Source organism: Myotis myotis, unplaced genomic scaffold (genome assembly GCF_014108235.1).
Source record: "Myotis myotis isolate mMyoMyo1 unplaced genomic scaffold, mMyoMyo1.p scaffold_m19_p_1, whole genome shotgun sequence".
Classification (NCBI taxonomy): Eukaryota; Metazoa; Chordata; class Mammalia; order Chiroptera; family Vespertilionidae; genus Myotis; species Myotis myotis.
The window spans coordinates 97673404-97698658 of NW_023416313.1; the positions used below are offsets into that span (position 1 = coordinate 97673404).

The window sequence follows — 25255 nt, forward strand, 5'->3', positions numbered from 1 at the left end:
AGGTACACTTCTTTTAAATTTAAAAATACCAGAGCCGGGCCAGCGTGGTTCACTGGTTAAGCATCGACCTATGAACCAGGAGGTCATGGTTTGATTCCTGGTCAGGGCACATGCTGGGATTGTGGGCTCCACACCCAGTGAGGGTGTGTGTGAGGCAACCAGTCAGTGATTCTCTCTCATCACTGATGTTTCTATCTCGCTCTCTCTCTCTCCCTTCCCCTCTAGAAAGAAGAAAAAAAAAATACCAGAGATAAGCAGAAAATTCTAAAATCTACTAGATAGAAAAAATCAGAGTAAGAATGATACTTGTAATGAGATACCATCTCACACCTGTCAAAAAGGCTACCATCAACAAATCAACAAATGACAAATGCTGGAGAGGATTCGGAGAAAAAGGAACCCTCGTGCACTGCTGGTGGCAATGTAGACTGGCGCAGCCACTGTGGAAAACAGTATGAAGTTTCCTCAAAAAACGAAAAATGGAACTGTCATTTGACCCAGTGATCCCACTTCTAGGAATATATCCTAAGAAAATAGAAACACTAATCAGAAAGGATATATGCATCTCTATGTTCATAGCAGCACAATTCACCATAGCTAAGATTTGGAAACAGCCTAAGTGCCCACCAGCAGATGAGTGGATTAAAAAACGGTGGTACATCTACACAATGATTCGAACACTACGCTTCTGTAAAAGGGAAGAAACTCCTACCATTTGCAACAACATGGATGGTCCTGGAGAGCATTATGCTAAGCAAAATCAGTCAGAGAAAGATAAATATCACACGATCTCACTCATCGATCAGATGCTCAAACCTTAGGGAAGGTAGGGGAAGGTTAGGGTTAAGGGGGAGAGATCAACCAAAGGACTTGTATGCATGCATGTAAGCATAACCAATGGACACAGACACCAGGGGGGGAGGGAGAATGGGGGGATAAGGACACATGTAATACTTTAATCAATAAAGAAAGAAAATGATACTTGTCTTCTCAACAGCACTGAAAACTGGAGGACAATGACAAATCAATACCCTCAAGATTCTGAAAGAAATGTTTTACAATTCAGAATTATATATTCAGCCCAAGTATAAGTAAAAAGTGAGGACAGACCAATACATTTTCAGGCATTTGAAATTGCAAAAAAATTATCACTTTGGATAGCATTGCAGGAAATTTCTGAAGGATGTGCTCCATGAAAATAAGGGCAAAGCAAGAAGGACACAAGTTCCAAAAAAAGTGAATTCCTAGAATGATAGCAAAGACATGTCTAGAACAACTATGTACCAGGCCCAGAGGGAAAGAAGTCCAGTTTGGAGCAGAAAGGAATACTGTGGGGGTGGGGAAGGATAAATCATCTGATAGGTGCGATGTGGGAAAACTTCTATGGAGAGTTTTTGAATAACATGAAACGACTTAGCCAAATGTACAAATAAACTAAAGCAATGAGATGTAATTATTTATTCTAGGGGGGAAAAGTTGTAGAAAAAATGAAAACAATAGGGCATATAGTGGCTCAGCAGTAACAAAACTTCAGTTCCAACAATGAAAAGACAGTGTGGATTAAACAAAAAACTACATTGGAACGAAGGAAAAGGTCATAAAGGTACTAATTTCTCTTCTACCATAATAAGACAAATGATTTGTTCAATTTCATATCTCAAAGTTCATTCCTTTAGCAGTTATGTCTATTGAGAGAAACAGATAAACAAGTAAACAAACATGATTACAGGTAGAACAAAACATTAGTCCAAAAAATAGAGAATGAGTGTTGGGATGGGAAGAGTGGTTAGGGATGGCCTCTCTCAGGAGTGACATTTGGTCAGAAATCTGAACCATTTGAAGTAAGGGAAAAGAGGGCTCCAGTAAACAAGGAGCAAATAGATGGTACGGTTAAGTGTCATTTGTTTGAAACCAGCAAAAAATCCAGAATTAAGAGCACAATAAAGACAGAAATGAAAGACACCAGATCTGAGCAGTCAGAAACAACAACAATGTCATAAAAAGCTGGCTATCAGTGCTCATTGATAAGTGTGTCTTGTACCTTAAATTGTGTACTTTGTAATAGCTTTACTTAAACAACACATGCTTTAGTGTGCTTATTCCCAGAAAGGTATCAAATTTATGAAAAGATGCTGAGTGCTCTAAAATGTTACAAGGAAAAAAGATGGAAGTGAGGCAAATAATACAAGATACGGGAAAGGAGTGTTTAAGATAAGTAGTTCTCAACTCTGGCTGTACATCTGAATTATCTTGGCACTGATGCCCAGGCCACCCCACCCCATTCTGATTGAATTGGTCTGAGGCATATTATTCTAATACACAACCAAGATTGAGTGATTTGAGTATCTCTGGATTAGATGTGTTATAGTGGTTAAAATGGAAAATGCTGAGGTTGCCATTAATTCTGTCAATATAGAAAGTAAAACCAGAGGCATGGAACAGGCTGGTGAATGTCAGAGGAAAGGGGGAAGGGGCAAGAAGGGACCAACCAACCAACCAACTTGTACTGCATATACGCATGACAGACACAGACAATAGGGTGGTGAAGGACTGGGGCCAGGCAGGAATCAGGAGGAGAGGGGCAATGGGGAGACATCTGTAATACTCTCAACAATAAAGACTTAAGAAAAGAATGGTTGCATCTTTATAAAGTGAAAAAAGAAAGTAAAAATACAAGACTACTAAAGTAGCAATCCCTTGCTTCAAAATAACATACCATGACTAAACTCTTTAACTGCCCCCATGGCTTGCTCTGTATAAAGTCTTAGTCAACATACAAGGCCCTCTGTGACCTGGTTCCCCTGGCTACCTTTCCAACCTCATCTCCTCTAACTCCCCCACAGGCAAACTAAAATACAGCCAAACTAAACTATTTTCAACTTCCTTCCATGTACCAAACTATTTAATTCCTCTCCCATTGCATATTATTAGTCCTTCTGCCTAAAATAACATGCCCCTTCTACTCAGTCTGCCTAACATGCCTTAGTTATAAACTTCTACTTATTATTAAAGTCCAACTATGCCTTTTCCTGTAGTCTTCCAGGAACCACATTAGAAAAATTAATCATTTTCTTTTGGCACCATCACCACACTTTTATACATATCAGTTAATAATTTATCACATTTTATTTTTCCCCCCCTTCTTTCTGCTATGTACTGATGTTTGAGCATTATGAGAGCAAGTAACTGTGCCTTTCCTGTTTGTCTTTAAATCTTTGTATCTCCTAAGTTTAACTCTAAAGACTGATTTATGCCCTATGCCCATGAATGAATGAGAATAAAATGACAGAAAAACTACTAGTACTAAATATACAGCAGGAAAGTTAAAGTCTAAGTAGTAATGAGGATTTAGGAGACCTGCACAGTTATATGACTATAAAAGCAGCCTATGCATACTTTTCACCATCTCCCAAATTTTCCCTTTATCTTCTCCAGTCCCTTTTAATCTGATTAAGGAAGATTGAAACAAAACAACAACAACAACAAAAACCTGATAAAGAGCAGCAATAAAATAGAAGGGGAGAAAGAGGAATAGGACAGATTACCAAGGAGAAACAACGACTTAGGTAACGTTTTATTTCTTAAACTACAGGAAAAATAAGCAAGTGATTATTATATGGATCTTTATACTTTTCAGCATGTCTTAAAACACTGCTTTATAGAGTAGCGAATTTATGTAACAAGGATTAGAAAATATAAACTGCTGAAAAACATTAAATTTATGTATGGATAATATTCGTAAGGTGTTAAACTCTGGCCACTTTAAAATCACTTGAAAAGTGTGGTAATTGGCCTTAGCTGGTTTGGCTCAGTGGATAGAGCCTCCGCCTTCAGACCAAAGGGTCCGGGATTCGATTCCAGGTCAAGGGCATGTACCTGGCTTGCAGGCACCTTCACCGCCTGGGCCTTGGAGGCAACCAATCCATGTAACACATCGATGTTTCTCTCTGTCTTTCCCTCTCTCTTCTACTCTCTCTAAAAATCAATGGAAAAATATCCTTGGGTGAAGATGAACAACAACAACAAAAGGTGTGGTAGTTGAATATGCCTACATATGTATATGCATATATATTTATAACCTTGAAAAGGATTATTTTAGTGTTCTTATCAATCTGTGGAACAAGTGAACTAAAACCACTTCACTGTCTTCGCTTCTTAAATCCAGATAAAAGATACTACATTAACAGTAACATATTGGTATCATCCTAAAACAGTTTTTTTTTTATTATGTCCAGGTATTAAATTCGAAATGAAACTAGTTGTATTGATAAACCAGTTTCAACTACTAAGAAAAATATTTAAAAGAATACCTAAAACTTTACCGACTGTCGCCTCTCTTTTTTGTTGTTGTTTGGGTATTTTCCCTTTTCAGAAGACATCCCATTTCATTCTCTGACTCAGAACAGGTTTTACAACTTGTTGGCCCTTTGGACTTGCAACGTCTAGGTGTCTCATAACCAGGGCTAGCGTAATACAGACACGCAAAACCCTACCTAGCGCCACAGCCTTCGCTTTCCTAACGTCTAGGAGGGGAAGAAAGGGTTTGGGCGGAAGTTCTCCAGAAAGCCGCGGATCTGAAAAGGACGACTCGCGCCCGAGTCCTGGAGGGTAGGCGGCATTAGAGAGAGCGGGAGGCGCAGTGGCTTAACGAGCAGGTCGAAAACAAAGCAGCACTAGTTTTAAAAAAAAAAAAAAAAAAGTCCATCAGTTTCAGGGCAGACACTTACCCTGGGGCAAGACTTGGGATGTCTAATGAGAAACATAAAAGGCACCCACCCCACATGCCTCCAGGTGCCAAAAGGTGTTTCCCGCTGAGCTTCACTAATACCCCAAAATCCCGTTTGGATTCCGGGTCGCCAAACGCCTCCCTTCCGGACTCCCCAGGTCCCCCCACACCAGGTCTCCCCCGCCCCTTCTCCCAGCCTGAAGACCGAGCGTCTACCCGCTCCCGAAGTCACTTCTCCGCGTCCCAGAACGCCTGTCCGCCGACAACCCGGCCTGCGGTCCCTCCGGCGGCAGGCCCTCCGCCGCGGGCCCGGGCCGTGGCGCAGCGGCACCCTCTCACCTTGGTTACAGAAGAGGCTCCACAGTTTGGCGAAGAGCAGCCCCATCATGGGCACCTGGGCGGCCGCGGGGTCCCTCAGCAGCAGGTGCCGCTGCGCGGGGCCCCTCCGCGGCGCGGGCGGGGAGTGCTCGGGGGAAGCGGCCGGGACGGCGCCGACAGGGCACGGGGTGGCCCGGGGGCGTCGATCGGCCGCTCGGCTGCCGGTCCGAAGGCGCCGCGCCGAGTCCCGTTCGCAGAGTCCTTTGTTTCGAGCCCAGTGAGCCCAACGCCGACCCGTAGCTCCCTCGGTCTGAACCCACCTACCCACCAAATCCTCCACCAGACCCAGGCCCCGCCTCCGTGCCGCCCCCGCGCCCGGCCCCGGGACCGCCCCTCGCCGGAAGGACGGCACCTGACGTAGCGCGATGACGTCACCCACGCCTTCGACGTGGCGCTTCCTCTGGTTTCATTTCCGGTGTGCGGCTCCGGCGGCCGGTGGTGGAGGGAGAGGTGGGGACGAGTGGGAGTTGGAAGTTTCCCTCTCGTCACTGCTGAGAGCCGCGCCGGGTTGCCTTTCTGGGTGATCCGCCGTCGGCAGGTGCGCCCCGGCCTCCACGCCCCGGCCGCCCGCAGTGTCTGGCGCTGCCTCCTTTTGCGGCACAGAAGCGGCAAGTGCCCGCCGACCGCTGCCTGTCCCCTGTGCTGGCCGGCAGGTGGGGTTCCGCCTGGATTCCTCACTGAACGGACTTGATTGGGAGAGAATCCACGAAATAAGAAAATAACTTATTTTTTGAAGTGTTGATTGGAAATAACTTCTTTTAATTAAAAAGGAACCCCAGGAGTCTCTCCAGTTCAACAAAATAGAAGCAAAAACCACCAGTGCTGTACTTGAAGTAAAGCAAAAAAAAAATTCACGGCCCTAACCGGGTGTGGCTCAGTGGATATAGAGCGTCGGCCTGCGGACTGCAGGGTCCCAGGTTTGATTCCAGTCAAGGGCATGTACCTTGATTGCGGGCACATCCCCAGTAGCGGGTGTGCAGGAGGCAGCTGATCGATTTTTCTAACTCTCTTCCTCTCTGTAAAAAATCAATAAAAATATATATTAAAAAAAATTTCACGGGAGGAATAAGTCAAGCTAGGGAATTGGGATGTATATACTGAATATAAGTAGAAACTATGACAAGCTGAGTTCAGTAAATACTTATAAGAACTGGCTGCAGCTGGAATTGAACTCAATTTATTACTCAGTTAACTCAGGAATTTGTGTGTATAATTTATAAACCAATTTGCTACATAATCGGTTCACTTCCATTTTCTTTTTCATGGTTAGATTCTAACAAATTTAGACGCTTCACAGCCTCAGATAAAATGTAACTAAATACCCTGAAACTAGTTGAAGAAGCGAACTTAATTGAAAAGACTCTGGATTTTATTCAGGTGGTAGATTTTACCACCGTAGCAAGTCCTTTTAACGCACCAAATTCGATTTATTGTGCTTTGCTTTATTGCTCATTGCAGTTATATTGCAATGTTTTTACTAGACCCTCCACCAGCAAAAATATGTCAACTTGATGAAGACTCAGATAATGGGCAGCATTTTTTAGCAATAAAGTATTTTTTAGTTAAGGTAGGTACATTGTTTTTTTTTAAGATATGATACTATTGCACACTTAATATAGTGTAAACATAACTTTTATGTGCACTGGGAAACCAAAAATCTCATGACTTGCTTTATTGTAATATTTGCTTTATTGTGGTGGGCTGGAAACAAACCCATGATACCTCAGAGGTATGCCTCTATTTCATTACCTGTACAGAGAGACATATATGATTGATGTCCTCCCAGTGTTATGATTCAAAGACCCTTTCAGCTTTATATATGGGGTAATGTGCTCCAACTCTCTGATACTAAAGGCAAGTTTTAACCTCGTATATAGAGGAAACTGTACTTATGCAAATTAGTTTAACTTTAATGACCATGCATTGGCCTGAAAATGAAAATGATTTTGTGTTTGTGTTAATAGAGACTTAAAGGAACGTTTGCTAGTCCTAATTTAATTAAACAATTAAGTTTAGATTTTGTAACTTAGCTTCAATTATTACACACTGATATAAACTGCATTATTTTTTTCTGGCTTTCAGATTTCTAAAGAACATTATCTGAAAAAAGCATTTTTTGCAGAGCCTTGAAGCAAACAAACAAACACCCCAATTAGATATTCCTTACATATTTTTATGGTTGGCCTAAAATGATACTTTAGAGACAATAAATCGGAATTATTCTTTCACTTTTAATTAGGTGGAAAGAATATTTTTGAGCAACACTGCTGATTTTTTTATTGGTTCTACTCTTTTGAAATGTATGAAATTTTTGTTGATCAACTGTTCTAATTTATTCTTATGTTTTCTACAATTTACCTGAAAATTCTGCTGTGAAATTTTACATATAATTTTTTTTCACATTAAAAATTTTATTGGTAGATTTATAAGTTTTTACTAAAGGAAAAGAAAACTAGTCACAACTGAAAAACAACTATGATTCATTAACAAACTATAGCTGTGGTTTACCTAAACAGAAATGATGTGCCATAAATATCTAAGTGTCCTTCTGACCAGTAGCTGTGACGCACACAGACTACCAGGAGGCAGATGCTCAATGGAGGAGCTGCCATGACGCCCACTAGCCATTTAAAAATAAAAGGCACTAGGGATCTGGCGCCAACAAACCTACACTGGGCTTCCCCCAAGTGGGACACAGGCCTCGACAACACCCTGGAGCGACACCCCACCAAATCACAGCCAACGCTGCCAAGTCCCCCTGGTGCAAACTGCAGCCCACAGCCCAGCCTGGAAATGGTGCCACCGGGTAATGACGTCACATAGCAACCCCTGGCTTCTTCTCCCTAGCAACTAGCCTCCTTGCAGTTTCTTCAGCCCAGGAACACCACATGCTTTATAGCCAGGTGTAAACATTTTACACTTTAACCAAATGTTTGTGAAACGTTTTCATGTGCCTCATCTCATTTGATCCTCACAGAAGTGCTGGAGTAGGTAGACAGGAGACTTGGTGAAATCCTATTTTCTTTTCATTAGCCAGAAAATGGAGATTTAGAAAGTTTAGAAACTTGACCCGACTGAAAAGAAGTAAGAAATGGTGGAACTTGAAAATGACTTCAGGTTTTCTCATTGCACACAATATAGTCAAACACTGCTACAGCTAAATACCCTTTTTTCTCCCTGCATGATCTACAATAATAATAATCTGCTTCATGTTGATATTTACTGCTCTGTTGCTGACAATTACCTGAAAGAGAAGTTGCAGTGCTCCACTGGGCTGGAAAAAGTTTAGCTAAATGAGAAAGCAGGTCTAATTAACCCTTTGAGTGCCAACCAATATCCTAGGAACTATGCTAAAATTGCCAAGGCATTTTTGCTGATTTTACAGCAGTTTAGGAAAAAAATTCAGAATCACAAGTAAATGAAGTTACATATTCAAAAACTTAAGGAAACCTTTACTGCATTGACATATTTAGCAATATCATCATCACTAATAAAAGCAGACTTAGAACTGGACGCCATTTCGAAGCTTTCATAGCGCTCCCGGCACTTTTGACGAAAGACAGGAGAAGTGCGATCACACTCCCCGGCACTCTAGGGATTAAGCAAGTTTATATCTATAAAAGGCTAAGTTGACACGTGCATGCGCGATACATATAAAGCTCTCACTGGTGCCAATTGCATGGATGTGTTTCGATTTGTCATTGTTGATTATGAATTTGGTTGACACTTCTATTATAGAGAATGGACAAATAGCGATATTAAAATATTTCTTCTAATTAATTTCCTTACAATGTGCACGAATCCATGCACCAGACCACTACCTGATGTTAGAAAAAAATACAGGTTCATTGTACATTTTTTATCAGTATATAAATTATAGTAGGGGAGGAACCAAGATGGCGGCATAGGTAAACACCGGAGATTGCTGCCTCAAACAACCACTTCAAAAATACAACTAAAAGATGGAACGGACATCATCCAGAACCACAGGAAGGCTGGCTGAATGGAAGTTCTACAACTAGGAGGAAAGAGAAAAGCATACCGTGACTCAGAGGAGGTGCAGTGCTGAAGTAAAATACTAAGGTGCGGAGTGCATGAGGAGCAGGCTGGCAGCTGAGGGCGTGGTTGTCGGAATGGAGTCTCAGGCTCTGAGCTCCAGTTCCGGGCGAGTCTCTGGGGACCCAGACTCATACGGGAGAAGCCGGACTGTCTGGCATCGCTCAGAACCCTAGGGCAGCTTTCTCTCCCTGGGGCTTGAAGCGATTACTGGGACACGGAGAAGCAGAGCCTCTGAGGGCAAGATGGAGAGCAGCCATAATTGCTAACCCCACCCTGTTGTTCCCCTGGGACCCGCCCCGCCCAAGCCCTGCAGGGAGACTTTTGCTGGATAGCCTCAGGCAGAGGCTAGATTAGCACCTCCCTTGAGATCCAGGAGCCAGGAAGCCCAGAGGTCAGAGTGGGACCATCCAGTTTGCAGCTCCATGGAACCATAAAAGAGACACTCAGGGGGCAGACTCAGTGAGCACCAAAGCCCCATCAAAGCAAGTCTAGCCCCAGAGGGGTGTCTCCAGCACAGAAGTTCTGCCACTGCAGACACAGCTGATTCTCACAGCCAATCGGCCTGGAGGTCAATTTCTCACAGTGATAACTACAACAATCAAGGCTTAATTACAACAAGACTGTGCACAAAGCCCACAAGGGGGTGCACCAAGAGTGTCTACCTCAGGTAATTGGGACACTTAGCACAGAAAGGCACTCTATCGACACAGGAAAGCATAAAAAATGCCGAGACAAAGAAACAGGACACAAACGACAGAATTGGAGGAAAGCAAACTGTCAGATATAGAGTTCAAAACCACACTTTTAAGGTCTTTAAAGAACTGTCTAGAAGCCGCCAATAAATTTAATAAGGCCCTCGAAAAGACTGGTGAGACCGCTGATAAATGTAGTGAGATCCTCAAGAAGACTGGTGAAACCCTCGATGTTGTGATAAAGAACTAACTAGAAATTAAGCATACACTGACTGAAATAAAGAATATTATACAGACTCCCAACAGCAGTCCAGAGGGTCGCAAGAATCAAGTCAAAGATTTGAAATACGAAGAAGCATAAAACACCCAACCGGAAAAGCAAAATGAAAAAAGAATCCAAAAATACGAAGATAGTGTAAGGAGCCTCTGGGACAGCTTCAAGCGTACCAACATCCGAATTATAGGGGTGCCAGAAGAAGAGAGAGAGCAAGATATTGAAAACCTATTTGAAGAAATAATGACAGAAAACTTCCCCTACCTGGTGAAAGAAATAAACTTCCAAGTCCAGGAAGCGCAGAGAACCCCAAACAAAAGGAATCCAAAGAGGACCACAACAAGACATATCATAATTAAAATGCCAAAAGCAAAAGACAAAGAGAGAATCCTAAAAGCAGCAAGAGAAAGAAACTCAGTTACCTACAAGGGAATACCCATAGGACTGTCAGCTGATTTCTCAACAGAAACTTTGCAGGCCAGAAGGGAGTGGCAAGAAATATTCAAAGTGATGAATACCAAGAACCTACAACCAAGATTACTTTATCCAGCAAAGCTACCATTCAGAAGTGAAGGCCAGATAAAGAGCTTCACAGATAAGAAAAAGCTAAAGGAGTTCATCACACCAAACCAGTATTATATGAAATGCTGAAAGGTATCCTTTAAGAAGAGGAAGAAAAAGAAAAAGGTAAAGATAGAAATTATGAACAACAAATACACATCTATCAACAAGTGAATCTAAAAATCAAGTGAATAAATAATCTGATGAACAGTATGAACTGTTGCTTATAATAGAATCAGGGACATAGAAAGGGAGTGGACTGACTATTCTTGGGCCGGGTGGGGGGGGAAGTGGTGTGGGGGTGAGGGAAGAGATTGGACAATAATCGTGCACCTATGGATGAGGACAATGGGTGGGAAGTGAGGGCGGAGGGTGGGGTGGGAACTGGGTGGAGGGGAGTTATGGTGGGAAAAAAGAGTAACTAATGTAATAATCTGAACAATAAAGATTTAATTAAAAAATTATAGTAGGAATACTTTTCAATAATTCAATCAAACTAGAGAATTCTGAGTAATATGCTTTTGAAATGTAGCACTTTTAACACCTTTGTGATTTTTTTCTTAAAAAACATCACTTTAAGAACTTTTAAAAACTAACTTTGTTGTAGCTCTTGATCCAAAGGAGGGAACACTGTTCTATGGAATGTTACAAATTAAATATAAATATATCTTAAATTCATGAAATAAGAAAAATGTAACAAAGGAGAATGATAATGCAACCATTAGGATTATAACATATTTTCTGATGTGTTCATTGAAATAACTTTCTTTAATTGCAATGAATGCCAGTAATATTTCTCTCCAGTTCAACACATTTTAAGAAAAAGATATAAATGGTGTAATTAGAGCAAAACAAGTTGAAATTTCAAGGAAAAAAATTTCAAACAACTAGGGAATTAAAAAAACATCTGGTACCCTATCTAATATTCCGTAGAAGGAATTATTCTAAATTAACTTCAGATAGTACTTGGGAGAACTGGTTATAGCTGGAATTAAATTAAATTTATTACTCAGTTAACTAAGATAAATTACGTGGCTTGAACCAAAAGCCTAGGGACAGCATGTTCTGCCAATAAGGAATGAAACACTTTTTTGTTGTTAATCCTCTCCAGAGGATTTTTTTTTTCCCATTGATTTTTAGAGAGAGAGAAACATCCAAGTAAAAGAGACACATTGATTGGTTGCCTCCAGCACCCACCCTGAGGCAGGATTGAACCAGGTATGTATCCTTGACTAGGAATCAAACCCAATACCCTTTGGTGCATGGGCTAATTCTCTATCCACTCACCTACATTGGCCAGGGCAAAACTTAGACTCTTAAAAGAAATCAGAACAAAACTCTCCTAGCCCTGGCCAGTGTGGCTCAGTGGATAGAGAGTCGGCCTGTGGACTGAAGGATCCCTGGTTCGATTCTGGTCAAGGGTACATGCCTGGGTTTTGGGCTTGATCCCCAGTGGAGGGTGTACAGGAGGCAGCCAATTGATGATTCTCATCATTGATGTTTCTAGCTCTCCTTCCCCCTTCCTCTCTGAAATCAATAAAATATATTTTTAGAAAAAGACCAACTCTCCTGAACCTTTAAGATAATGTTCACTGTGACTTTAGCCTAGTCGGTCAGTTTCCAGATGAATTGAGATTGAGAGATTTCCAGCCTTTCTAGACATATTTTTTCCTAATCCCCTCATGCCTTCTCATGAAATTAAATACCGAGGAATAGTTGAGTTTGTGTGTGTGTGTGTGTGTGTGTGTGTGTGTGTGTGTGTAAAGTTAAGATTTGGAGCATTGAAAACAGATTTAACACTATAAGCTTAGATCTAAGATTTTTTTTTTTTGTCCCTCTCCCATATTGGGGGCCGTATTATCCCATTGAGAACAACAGCCTAAATTATAGGGATCTTCCTTCGCTTAGACAATATGTATTCACTATGCCAATTTCAGGTTTGTAATATGCTCTTCTTGGACCCAACCTTAGAACATCAACGGCCTCTTCCTCAGCATAATGGTTAACACAATACTGTCTAGCCAAGGCAAGTTTAAGTGTCTTCAGCACTGTTCACAGGTGCTGAACTAGTGAACTAATTTCCAGCAAATATGTACTTTATCAGTATTTTCTTTCTCTACTAGTTCACACGCATGTCCATCCACTATTTATCTAGTCATTCACTACTTAAGTGTCTATTATGTGTTAGGCATGAGTATCAAGGGGTATGGTAAAAGCTTTACACTCTCTGAGTTTACAGTCTAGTTCAATTTGTTCATCCCTCCCTAACTCCTAAATACTGATTCCAACCATTATTGGTGCTATGGTCACCACAACATCTAGGCTGCAGGTTCCTTTGGAAATGCCTGGTCTAGGCATGTTCCTCATCACTTCCAGATGATTGAAGCACGGAAGAATCCCATGAACTTATTGAAGACGTGTGCGATGGCGGAAAGAGTAGGTAGAGGCTTTGGAAACCAGGTGGCTATGATGATCTGCATCCTGACATTCTCACTAATTGTGAGGCTGCGGGGAGTTATTTCAGCTCCGTTAGTTGGTCTCATAGTCTTGTTTTACTCGTGTGTAAAAGAGATCATGATAACCCCCTTGCAAGGTTGTGTAGCATAGTGGCTAGAAGTTAAAATATATATATATATATTTTTACAGAATCTGGTTGATGTATCATAGAAAATAGCTGTTATACTTTAAAAAATATGTTCATGTGAGAATTAAAGAGAAAAGGACCCCAGCAAAAACTGTTTCCTGTGGTTATGTGTTAATGATTTCAGTAACTGCAAAAAACACTTAGGTCAAGGAGTTAGAGTTATTTTTAGTTTCCCAATCAATCATAAAATGGCGCAGTGACTCTCATTAGATACCTTCTCCCTTTGAATCTTTTTCTTCATCTGTAGAATAAAAAGAGTATGCCAAAGGTCTCCCGAGCTTTAAAGCATAAAGCAACTAATTATAAACACTACCTGTGGTCTTTTAAGTTTTGCCTGAGCATCCAGTAGGCCAGCTTTTGACAATGTGAATAATGTTGACTCACAACTGAAGTCAGATCTGTATGCCTGAAAAAGGTAATTTCCTGAAATCAAAGGGTGGCTGATAGGTCCGAATAAACTTTAACTTCCTCCTTTCTTGGGAGGTCATCTAGCACGTAACTATGGACCCCTCACCTGTTCGGGCCAGTCAGGTCTCCGACTCATTCCGCACCCTTTTCCCCATCTCCCTGGACACCTAGCCCTCTTCACACCCAAGTGCTAGATCTGCTCACCTGGGAAGCCACGGTCCTTAACTCCGCCCCCCACCCCTGTCTCACGGCACGTGACGCACCGCCCACGCGCTCGGGGACCCGCCCCCACGTGACGCATGCAATCTGCGGCCGCGGATTGGTAGGCCGGGGAGGGCGGGGCGGGCCGCTTCGCCGGAAGGGACGCCATCCGGAAGCGCTTTCAGCCGAGAAACAGTGGGCGCGGGTTTGGAAATGAGGCCTCGCGGTTGGGTGTTCTGAGCCGGTGCGAGCGTGGCTTCCCGTTCTCGGGGTTCACCACGGGTTCGCGCGTCATGCCGTTCTGTTCCCTGCCATGTGCGTGGCGGCGCCTCACAGAGACTTCGTGAGCGGCCCTAAAGGAGGCCCGGGGACGGGCGTGGTGGAGGCGCGGCAGCCGAGGAAACGCGCGCTGGGCGGACCGGGAGGCCCCTCCGCTCTCGGCGCGCGCTGCCAGGGCACGTGTGGGTGGTCCTGGCCCCGCGGCTGCTCCCTGTAACTCGGGAAGAGGAAAGCCGTCGAGTGCAGCATTCCTCCTAGCAATAGCGAAAATGTCTATTTTCCCGAAAGTAGCCTTGAGACTTGAGGTTGAAAACTACCTTAAAGAGGGCTTTACGAATAAGGAGGTAGGTCAGAAAAACATGCTTAAATGGTATTTGCAAACATTCAGGTATTTACACACTTAGAGAAAAATAAGTGTAAAAGGAAACAATGTGTGTACAGCTTTTGTTTCTTATTACTTGTCCTTCCGAGTGTGAGAATGCCAGTATCTTCCCGCAGGGATTTAATTCATACTTTCCGAGGGGAGAGGTGAGTGAGCTGTGTTTTAACGCGTAGAAATGGGGAAGGAAGAAGGGAGTGAGGGAGGCGGTTTCGTTCCTGGCGGAGGGCTCTGAAGATGAGCAAGACAAGGCCGCCCCGAGCGTTTGTCCTGTTGGAAGATGCGCGCTTGGTTCTAGCGCAGTGGTTCTCAACCTTGGCTGCACATTAGAATCACCTGGGAATCTTTTTAAAATCCTGATTCCTGGGCCTCCTCCTCCGGAAATTCTGTTTCTTTGTTACTAATGTTGTGGCCCCACCCCATAACGAAGAAACAGAATTTCCGGAGGATGAGGCCCAGGAATCAGGATTTTAAAAAAAGATTCCCAGGTGATTCTAATGTGCAGCCAAGGTTGAGAACCACTGCTCTAGCAGGGGTCCTCAAACTTTTTAAACAGGGGGCCAGTTCACTGTCCCTCAGACCGTTGGAGGGCCGGACTATAGTTTAAAAAAAAAATTATGAACAAATTCCTATGCACACTGCACATATCTTATTTTGAAGTAAAAAACAAAACGGGAACAAATACAATATTTGTATTTGCATGTGGCCCACGGGCCGTAGTTTGAGGACCCCTGCTAGAGGCTTGCTCTGGCCCTCAGGTGGAGGAGATGCTGTAATTCTGGAGTGCCTCTCACATGTCACTGGCTGTGTTAGGTGGTTTGCAGACCTTGACCTCTTTCTCCTCAAAATCTTTTTTTTTTTTTTTTTTTTTTGTAGAGATTTCCTCCTCTCTGACGGTTCTCAGGTCAGAGAACTGAGGGTCCAAAGAATCCTTTAACTGATCCACACTGACAGCTTTCAAATTACAGTCCTGAAATCCAGAGCTAAAGTTACAAATCCAAAGTACAGATTTGTGATCCCTCTAGGCAACTTCGTAGTTTCCAAATCTTCGGTTTTCCATTCCAAATAAAGCCACTTCAGTGTTACTCGTTTTTGAAAATGTTACTGAAGCTATGACCTTTAGATTTGATTTCTACACTTCATTTTAAAATTAAATCTTTATTGTTCAGATTATTACAGTTGTTCCTCTTTTTCCCCCCTATAGCTCCCCTCCAACCGGTTCCCACCCCACCCTCTGCCCTTACCCCCCCCCCCCCCACTGTCCTCATCCATAGGTGTACGATTTTTGTTGTCTCTTTCCCCCCGACACTCCTCCCCCCACCCCCCGAGTAATCAGTCCACTCCCTTTCTATGCCCCTCATTCTATTATATTCACCAGTTTATTCTGTTCATCAGATTATTTATTCACTTGATTTTTAGATTCACTTGTTGATAGATGTGTATTTGCTGTTCATAATCTGTATCTTTACCTTTTTCTTCTTCTTCCTCTTCTTAAAGGATACCTTTCAGCATTTCATATAATACTGGTTTGGTGGTGATGAACTCCTTTAGCTTTTCCTTATCTGTGAAGCTCTTTATCTGACCTTCAATTCTGAACGATAGCTTTGCTGGATAAAGTAATCTTGGTTGTAGGTTCTTGGCATTCATCACTTTGAATATTTCTTGCCATTCCCTTCTGGCCTGCAAAGTTTCTGTTGAGAAATCAGCTGACAGTCGTATGGGTACTCCCTTGTAGGTAACTGACTGTTTTTCTCTTGCTGCTTTTAAGATTCTTTCTTTGTCTTTTGCTCTTGGCATTTTAATTATGATGTGTCTTGGTGTGGCCCTCTTTGGATTCCTTTTGTTTGGGGTTCTCTGCGCTTCCTGGACTTGTAAGTCTATTTCTTTCACCAGGTGGGGGAAGTTTTCTGTCATTATTTCTTCAAATAGGTTTTCAATATCTTGCTCTCTCTCTTCTTCTGGCACCCCTATAATTTGGATGTTGGTACACTTGAAGCTGTCCCAGAGGCTCCTTACACTATCTTCATATTTTTTGGATTCTTTTTTCTTTTTGTTTTTCCAGTTGGGTGATTTTTGCTTCTTCGTATTTCAAATCTTTGCCTTGATTCTTGCGACCCTCTGGACTGCTGTTGGGAGTCTGTATAATATTCTTTATTTCAGTCAGTGTATGCTTAATTTCTAGTTGGTCCTTTTTCATAACCTCGAGGGTCTCACTAAATTTCTTGAGGGTCTCACCGAGTTTATCTGCGGTTTCTAGAAAATTCTTGCAAAACCTTATGTGTGGTTTTGAACTCTATATCCAGTAGTTTGCTTTCCTCCATTTCTGTCATTTGTGACCTGTTTCTTTGTCTCCGCATTTTTTATGCTTCCCTGTGTTGATAGAGTGGCTTTCTGTGCTAGATGTCCTATAGGACCCACTGGCTCAGCCTCCCTAATTACCTGAGGTGGACACTCTTGGTGCACCCCTTTGTGGTCTTTGTGCACAGTCTTGTTGTAGTTAAGCCTTGATTGTTGTAGGTATCACTGGGAGGAATTGACCTCCGGGCCAATTGGCTGTGAGAATCAGCTGTGTCTGCAGTGGGAGAACTTCTGTGCTGAAGACACCCTTCTGGGGCAAGACTTGCTTCAGTGGGGCTTTGGTGCTCACTGAGTCTTCCCCCTGAGTGTGTCCCTTATGAATCTGAGGAGTTGTAGTCTGGATGGTCCCACTCTGACCACTGGGTACACTGGCTCTTGGATTTCTAAGGAGGTGCTAATTTAGCCTCTGCCTGAGGCTACCCAGGAGGAGCTATGGAGAGATCTGCAGATTCCTCTTTGTTTGTGGTTTGGAGGTGCCCAGATGAGGCCCAGCTGTGAAGCAATGCAAGCTGCTGTGGGGCCTTGGGCCTTCTTTGGAAGTTCTGGGTCTCTCTGACCCAGCTGCAGTTTGTTAGGTAATTTTCAGATTGCAAAGGGCCAGGCCTTTCATATGCAAAAGCCTCTGTGGGAGGGGGGGCAGGGGGGTTGTCTCGGGGATCAACAGGGCGGAGCAAGCAGCTATGGCTGCTCCTCAGTCCTACCCTAAGAGGCCCCCCGTCTCAGTGTCCCGGGGTAATCACTGCAAGCACCTCTGAGAGAAAGCCACCCTCGAGTTCCGACCGATGCCAGACAGTCCAGTTTCTCCCCGTTTGAGTCTGGGTCCCCAGAGACTCTCCCGGAACTGGAGTTCAGAGCAGTTGGGAGTTGAGACTCCCTCCCAGTTGAAAAAGACAACCGTGTCCTCAGTTGCCAGCCCTTTCCGCCTGCGCCTCCGTACCTCTGCACTTTACTTCCGCACCTCCTCTGAGTCTCAGTGTGCTTTTCTCTTTCCTTCTAATTTCCACTCAGCCAGCCTTCCTGTGGTTCTGGATGATGTCTGTTTTGTCTTTTAGTTGTATTTTTGAAGTGGTTGTGTGAGGCAGCAATTTCCAGTGTTTACCTATGCCACCATCTTGGCTTTTCCTGATTTCTATATTTTATTTCCAAAGATTATGTTAAGAGGCTGGACGGTATGAAAAGAGAAAATATCTTCTCTTGATTTTAAAGAACTTAAACTATAAGAAACATAGTAAGAGAAATGGAGGCATTCAGCATTTTTTTTCCTCAGCAATTTTTAAAATGGTCAACGTTGTTTTATAAAAGGAGATGCTAATACTTTTTTTTTTTTTTTTAACACCACCTCTGCCTCAAACCCACTATGATTTTACAAGAAAACCAAAATGTTTCTTTGTAAAAAAATAATCCAAGGTAAAGGAAAATTTATTTAAAAAATACAAAAAACTAAACCTGGAGAAAGTACTAATACTTTTAGGCTGGCAAATTTGTAGGCTGGCAAGTGGTTTGTAAAGAATCCGTGAGGCAGGGTATAGTCAAAGGTGACAAAAATGGGGAAATGTGTCTTGAAAAGCTTCAGTTAGTTATGAGGGAACTTGGTTGTTTGAATCTATAGCTTCATTTATTGACTTGTATTTTGCTACCCAACTTTTTAAATTTTTTTTACGATACCTGTTTTTTACATTTACTAATACCATTTTAAAAGCTGATGTCATGTGGGATCTTTGGATGACAGTATCAGTGTTACTCAAATTCTGGTGTTTTAAAAGACTAATAGCCAGTTTGTTCTAGTGCAGTAATGGTGAACCTTTTGAGCTCGGTGTGTCGGCATTTTGAAAAATCCTAACTTAACTCTGGTGCCATGTCACATATAGAAATTTTTTTGATATTTGCAACCATAGTATAAAAAAGATTTATATTTTTGATATTTATATATTTAAATGCCATTTAACAAAGAAAAATCAACCAAAAAAATGAGTTCGCGTGTCACCTCTGACACGCATGTCATAGGTTCGCCATCACTGTTCTAGGATATGAGGTTAACAAGTGAGTAACTTTACAGAAGTGATGTAACAGTTAATGCATTATAAGTAAGTAGAAATCCTGAATTTGTATGGGTGAACATAGCAGATATGAACATGTTCAAAACGTTAATAATGCTTTGAGGTTGAGGCAATATTTTTCTAAGCCTTTATGTCAGGCCTTTCGGTGTTTTTTTTTTAAATCACCATTAAACCTGAGAACCCTGTGAAGTAGTATTGGCATTCCTTGAGTGTTATTAACCCATAAACAATACAGCAAAATGAAATGGAATTGAATAATTGCTAAAATATGTTTATAAGTTGGAACAAATGTATATGCATATTCTGCTTAATATTTTTAATTTGTATAATGAAACGGAAACAATAACTTGTTCTTTTCAGGTTGTATTGGCTTTCGGTAAACAAGAAGCAGAAAGGAAGTTTGAAACTCTGTTAAATCACCTGTCACATCCTCCATCATTCACAACTGTCAGAGTAAATACACATCTAGCCTCAGTGCAACATGTGAAAAATCTGTTATTTGATGAACTTCACAAGGTTTGTGCAAAATTTTATGTCATGTGCATGATTACATTTCTATAATCTATGTCATGTTGCTCCCCACTAAAATGCTGTGAATGATACAATACTGTTTTACAAATAAGGAAATTGAGTATCATGAATGTTAAATTTGCCAAGGTTACAAAGTGAGTGGTAATACTAGAACCTCTGAGCCACACTGGCCAGGTCCAGTTCTATAGATGTCAAGTTTTGAGGAGATGACTATGTTATAAGAAGAACCAGCTGTGATATCTGAGTGTAAGACTTGGAGAAAAATTAATATGAGTTTTAATTTTTAACAGTGATAATTTCATTGAGAGTAATAACATTAGACATAATGTAAGCAGTTCCTCTAAGCAACTAAATTATTACTTTTATGTAAGCATGCATGATGCTTTCAGCCAGTAGAAAGGAAACTATTCTGAGACCCCTCAGAGGTTTCCATAACTGAGGCAGATCCACATTCTTTTCTTTTCTAGCAAATTATTCCTGGAGCTTAGATATTCTAGTCTCCCAGTCTGATGCATATACAAGATATCCTGGGCTAGTATCGAGGACAAGGCAGACAGAATCACTCTGGGTGGGCTTTGAGTTCTTTCCTTAAAGGTTAAGACAGAGAAGGTTGGTTCCTAAGCATTAGGTAGGAAACTGGGGGTGGAGCAGTACCAATTGCTAGCAGGAAAGGGGACTTGGAGGAGGTTTTAGACTATAAATTTTCTTTCTCCTTTCATGTTCCAAAGCTCCCATGTGACCTAAAGAGAAGTCTCGAATAGGATAAGAATAGGTGCTTTTTTGTCCCTACGTTTCTCTGGGCCACATACTAAAATTGAATGATTTATGATTTTATTTAGCTGGTAAGGATGTGGAGAAACTGGAACTTTCATACTTTGCAAGGGGGGATGTCAAATGGCTTGGCCTCTTTGGAAAACAATTTGTTGGTCTCCTAAAAAGTTACGCATAAACTTACTGTACAACCCAAGAGTGGAATGAAAATATGTGTTCATACAAATGCTTAGACATGAATATTCATAGCAGCATTATTCATAAGATCTAAAAGATAAAAACTGTCCAAATGCCTATTAACTGATAAATAGAGAAACAAAATGTGGTATATTCATACAGTGGAGTACTAATCAGCAATGAAAGTAATGAACTGATACATGCTTCAACATCAGTGAACCTCATAAGCACCACAATAAGTGAAAGAAGCCAGCACAAATATTATATATATTGTTTGATTTCATTTATGTGAAATGTCTAGAAAAGACAAATTTATAGAGAAAGAAAGTAGGGTAAGCGTTTGCCTGGGATTGGAGCTAGGAACATGGATTGACTACAAATGGGCATAAAGAATCTTTGTGTGGTGAGGAAATTATCTAAATCTGAATTGTGATGGTGGCACAATTCTTTAAGTCTACTAAAAATCATTGAATTGTACATTTAAAATGGGTGCATTTTATGGTATATAAATTAAACCTCAATAATGATGTTTTTTAGAAGGGCATGGGGCCCGGCCAGTGTGGGTCAGTGGTTGAGCACCGACCCATGAACCAAGAGGTCACCATTTCAATTCCCAGTCAGGGCACATGTCCAGGTTGTGGGCTCAATCTCCAGTGACAGCGTGCAGGAGGCAGCTGATATATTTCTCTCTCATCATTGTTTCTATCTAGCCCTCTTTTTCCCTCTCTCTCTAAAATCAATAAAAAACACATTTTAAAAAAAGAGCATAGTGAAGAAAACAAACAGAAAAAGAAGCAGGTGACATGATTGGTTTAAAAATAAGTTTATTTGTATTGTTTCATGAAAGTTAGGCACAAGTGTGTGGTTTTATGAAAGTTTTATTTTTGTATAATTTTAAAATCTGACAGAAAAAAGAATAATCTCAGCTTGAAAAGGATTGATCTTTGTGTAAAATATTTCTGTAGTGTAAAGCAGATAGTACTTCTAAAACAAAACAAAAACAAATGACAAAGTTCAGTATCTTTCTTCTTGGAAATATCATCTTACCATTATCTGGATATTGTAAGACCATCAAACAATGAGAAAGAGAAGGAAAGGGGGAGGCAACTGACAGAATGAGAAGGAGGTTACCCTTCTAATTTCTTAGTACCTATCTGTTAGATATGGTTAGTCTGAAATATCCTTTGCCTGGAAGAAGCAGAAGTCAGGAGAGCTGTTGACTTGGTAGAAAAATGTAGTTAGATTTCTAATATATGAACAATTTATTTCTCTTATCAACTTACTAATAAGTTGATTTTAGAAGTTCTTTCCTAGGTAGTGTATGGTTACTATGGTGCAATGCAAATACATATTGTTACTGTTCTTTCACGTAGTGTGTGAAAATTAATGAGTTGATAATTTCTAGTCTACATGGCAGAGACTTGTTCTCAAATATTTGCATGTTGCCCTTTGATGGAGTATGTAGTCCTTGCTATTCAATCCACTATTCTGCTCTTTTTTTTTTTTTCTGCTGTATGGAGTGCCCAGTCATCTTCTGACTGCAATAGTGATGTGTTGGTACATATTTAACAGCCCATTTCTAGGAAAAATAACCCTTTGTGGTGGTTTGCTGATTTAAGTTGTGTAAATATTCCCACCGTGGTCAATTTCTTTTCTTTTTTAAAAAATATTTTTATTGATTTCAGAGAGGAAAGAAGAGGGAGAGATAGAAACATCTATGATGAGAGAGAATCATTGATTGGCTACCTCCTGCATGCCCCCTACTGGGAATGGAGGCCACAACCTGGGCATGTACCCCTGACCAGAATTGAACCCCGGACACTTCAGTCCGCAGACCGATGCTCTGTCCACTGAGCAAAACTGGCTAGGGGTATGGTCAGTTTCAAGCTACGAGCATGACCATGGAGTTGGTAAGAGATGCACACAATTGACTATGATGGGACTGTTTGAATTGGCGTCAGCACCTGTACCACTGGCCCTGAACATATTTCCAGTCTGACGGCCAAGTATGATAGAGGACACTGAAAGTCCTGAACTTTGCCAAAAAACATTCATTTCCCTCATCAAATTTGACATGGTATAGTGATAGTGCCTTTTTTTTTAAAGTACATCACTTAAGGTAAACAATATTTTGTATTTTTGAAGCCAAACAGTAAGCAAAATTGAGTGTTATAAGGAAGTCAGGACAGCATAGGGAATATAGTCAATAATATTACAATAACTAGTTATGGTGCCAGGTGGGTACTATACTTATGGGAGGGGGTCACTTTGTAAAGTATAAAATTATCTAACATAATGGCATGCACATGAAACAAATATAATACTGAATATCAACTGTAATTGGAAAAAAAGAAGTCAGGATACTTCAAAGTCAAATTACAGAGAACACATAGTTGTTTTGAAGTCTAATTTTTATTGTATCCCATGGAATAACATGAAAGTATCCCTAACCACGCTTCATCCTCCTTTAGGTAATGATACTGAAAAGCTCCATAAATTGAAATTTACCAAATATGTTGATTGCTTTATAATTTCTGTGTGTTTACTTTTAACAGCAGTTTAATGGATTAACTGTTCCTATTCTTCAACATCCAGACCTTCAGGATGTGTTACTTATTCCTGTTATTGGACCTAGGTTTGTAATTATTTCATTTTCAAATTCTGTTATTCTAAGTAAAAGTTATCACAGGTTTTTTTATTTACTGTTTGGTGACAATACTGAGTTTCTCCATTAATAGTAACTTTCTATAGGTAGGAATTCACAAATTTGTAAATGCTGACTTCCATACTCTATTTTGGAAAACATTACATACCAAAGGTTTGTAATATTTTAATGTGAAAAATTATAAGGAGATTTTCATCTAAAAAGTGAAAATCTTGGGGATCGAGCCCGCAAGCCAGGCATGTGCCCTGACAGAAATCGAACCATGACCTTCTGGTTTATATGTCGACGCTAACCCACTGAGTCACACTGGCCGGGCTCTATTCTCTATACTGGCACTCTGTACGTTGAATTTTCCGTGCAGACACTCTTTGTGTTGGGACACCCCAAGTCAACCTTCAGGTTTGGTGATTGGTCAGAAGTCACAGAACTCAGCAAGTAGTCATGCTCATGGGGGAAGATTTATTGCACAAAAGGATCCAAAAGCAAAACCAGCAAAAGGAAAAAGGTGCATGGGCGAAGTCTTAGAGGAAGCCAGCCACAAGCTTCTGAGTCCTCTCTCCATGGAGTTATCAGGATATGCTTAATTTCTCCAGCACCCTGTGACATGTGTAACATGGTTGTCTAGTAGGGAAGCACATTAGAGATTCAGTGCCCAAAGTTCTTATTGGTTGTTGGTCATGTAGGCACCCTCTGCCTAGCATGTACCAAAATTCCAGGCTCCCAAAAAGAAAGCAGGTTGTTCACAATAAACTTCCTTGCTTGTATGAACAGGTTGGGAACAATATACCACTCTTACTATTAGGGAAAGTTTTGTATCAGTGTCAGGAACTTTATCCCAATAAAGTTTCCAGGTGCCAACCAAGGGCCAACCTTGTAAGGAGGCCTTTCTAAGAATAGTCTCAAGCCTGTTGTGTTAACTCTTATTTTAGAGGGAGATAGCTCAAACGATAAATCAATCATTTATTTCCTGAGCTTTGCAAGTTTACTTTTCTTTATTTTTATAGTATAACTTTTTATTTCAGAGGGAGAGAGAGGTAGAAACATCAGTGATGAGAGAGAATCATCAGTCAGCTGCCTCCTGCATGCCCCACGCTGAGGATCAAGCCCGCAACCTGGGTAGGTGCCCTGACCTGGAATTGAACCGTGGCCTCTTGGTTCATGGGTGGATGCTCAACCACTGAGCCACTTCAGCCGGGCTCTTTTTCTTTTCTTTTTATCTTGTTCTTATATCCCTTTTTTGAGGTTTTTTTCTTTCAGCATCTTGGAAAATATAGAGAAGTATTTGAAAAATTTCCCTTTTTTGTTGTACTTTAAAAAAATCTGCCTTTTACTTTTTTATTGTGGCTTTGTTTTTCTTGTACTAGCTGTGCATGGGCCCCATGTTGAATGAATACTTTTTGCTTTTCTAATTGAATGGAACAGTTACATTCACATAGACACACCTAGTTTGCAATTTGCCAGAGGATGATACAGAATGGGATGAAATTTGTGCCTAGACAACTAATCAGATGTGTTTTTTTTAGAAATACTTTCACAAAGTCCTCACTAGTGACACATCTCTAACCCTGGTGAGCAGAGCTGGTAAAGTCTGAGGCTCTCTTGAAAGGCTTTCTGCTTATAGTTTTTTTTGTTTTGGGTTTAAATTTTGTTTGTGCTTATTAGTTAACTTGGGTGAGGAGCAAGAAAGTTGATTGCTATTTTCCTTCTCCTCCTTCACCTACTTCTAGGCAGTTTATCCACATTTGTTAGAGAAAACATTGTCTGCTTGTGCCCATTCTGACAGTCCAGTTCCTCTCAGCTCTATCTGCTGTGAACAATGCCTGAAAAGGCATTCTCAGTCTCCTTTTTTCTATGTGAACTGCTAGTCCTGGTTCTAAGTAATAAATATGTGATGAGGCCCCAGGAGCCTTTTCTTGTCAGAAACATTCATACCCTGCTGAGGAACTAGATTTGATTCAGATTTCACTGTGTCAGGAAATTATTCTTCATCATTGAAATTTCTTAATTTTATTGCAAATGGAATTTTGTTCTCAGATTTTTGTGTTTCTCCTTCCCCTCCATTTCTGTGCGCTTCAATAAAAAATACATTCTTACT

The 25255-nt window shown here is 41.1% G+C and overlaps 2 protein-coding genes across 5 annotated transcripts in view; one reads left to right on the forward strand and one right to left on the reverse strand.

Moving 5' to 3' along the window:
• ARL5B (ADP ribosylation factor like GTPase 5B) overlaps nucleotides 1–5389 on the reverse strand; it is a 34360-nt gene extending 28971 nt beyond the window's left edge. Inside the window, exon 1 of the mRNA XM_036345544.1 lies at nucleotides 5066–5389. Coding sequence (XP_036201437.1) covers nucleotides 5066–5114 — 49 coding nt within the window. The 5' untranslated portion in view covers nucleotides 5115–5389. The remainder of the gene's footprint in view (nucleotides 1–5065) is intronic.
• An 8727-nt stretch (nucleotides 5390–14116) lies between these two features.
• The window catches only part of NSUN6 (NOP2/Sun RNA methyltransferase 6), a 75199-nt gene continuing 64060 nt past the window's right edge, over nucleotides 14117–25255 (forward strand). The window contains exons 1-3 of one of the 4 annotated variants that reach the window (XM_036345676.1): nucleotides 14117–14566; nucleotides 19377–19532; nucleotides 23051–23130. In XM_036345676.1, the coding sequence (XP_036201569.1) occupies nucleotides 14492–14566; nucleotides 19377–19532; nucleotides 23051–23130 (311 nt within the window). In that variant the 5' untranslated portion in view covers nucleotides 14117–14491. Of the gene's footprint in view, nucleotides 14567–14624; nucleotides 14751–19376; nucleotides 19533–23050; nucleotides 23131–25255 lie in introns of those variants that run through there. The other 3 variants (XM_036345667.1, XM_036345686.1, XM_036345694.1) reach the window with 3 other exon arrangements.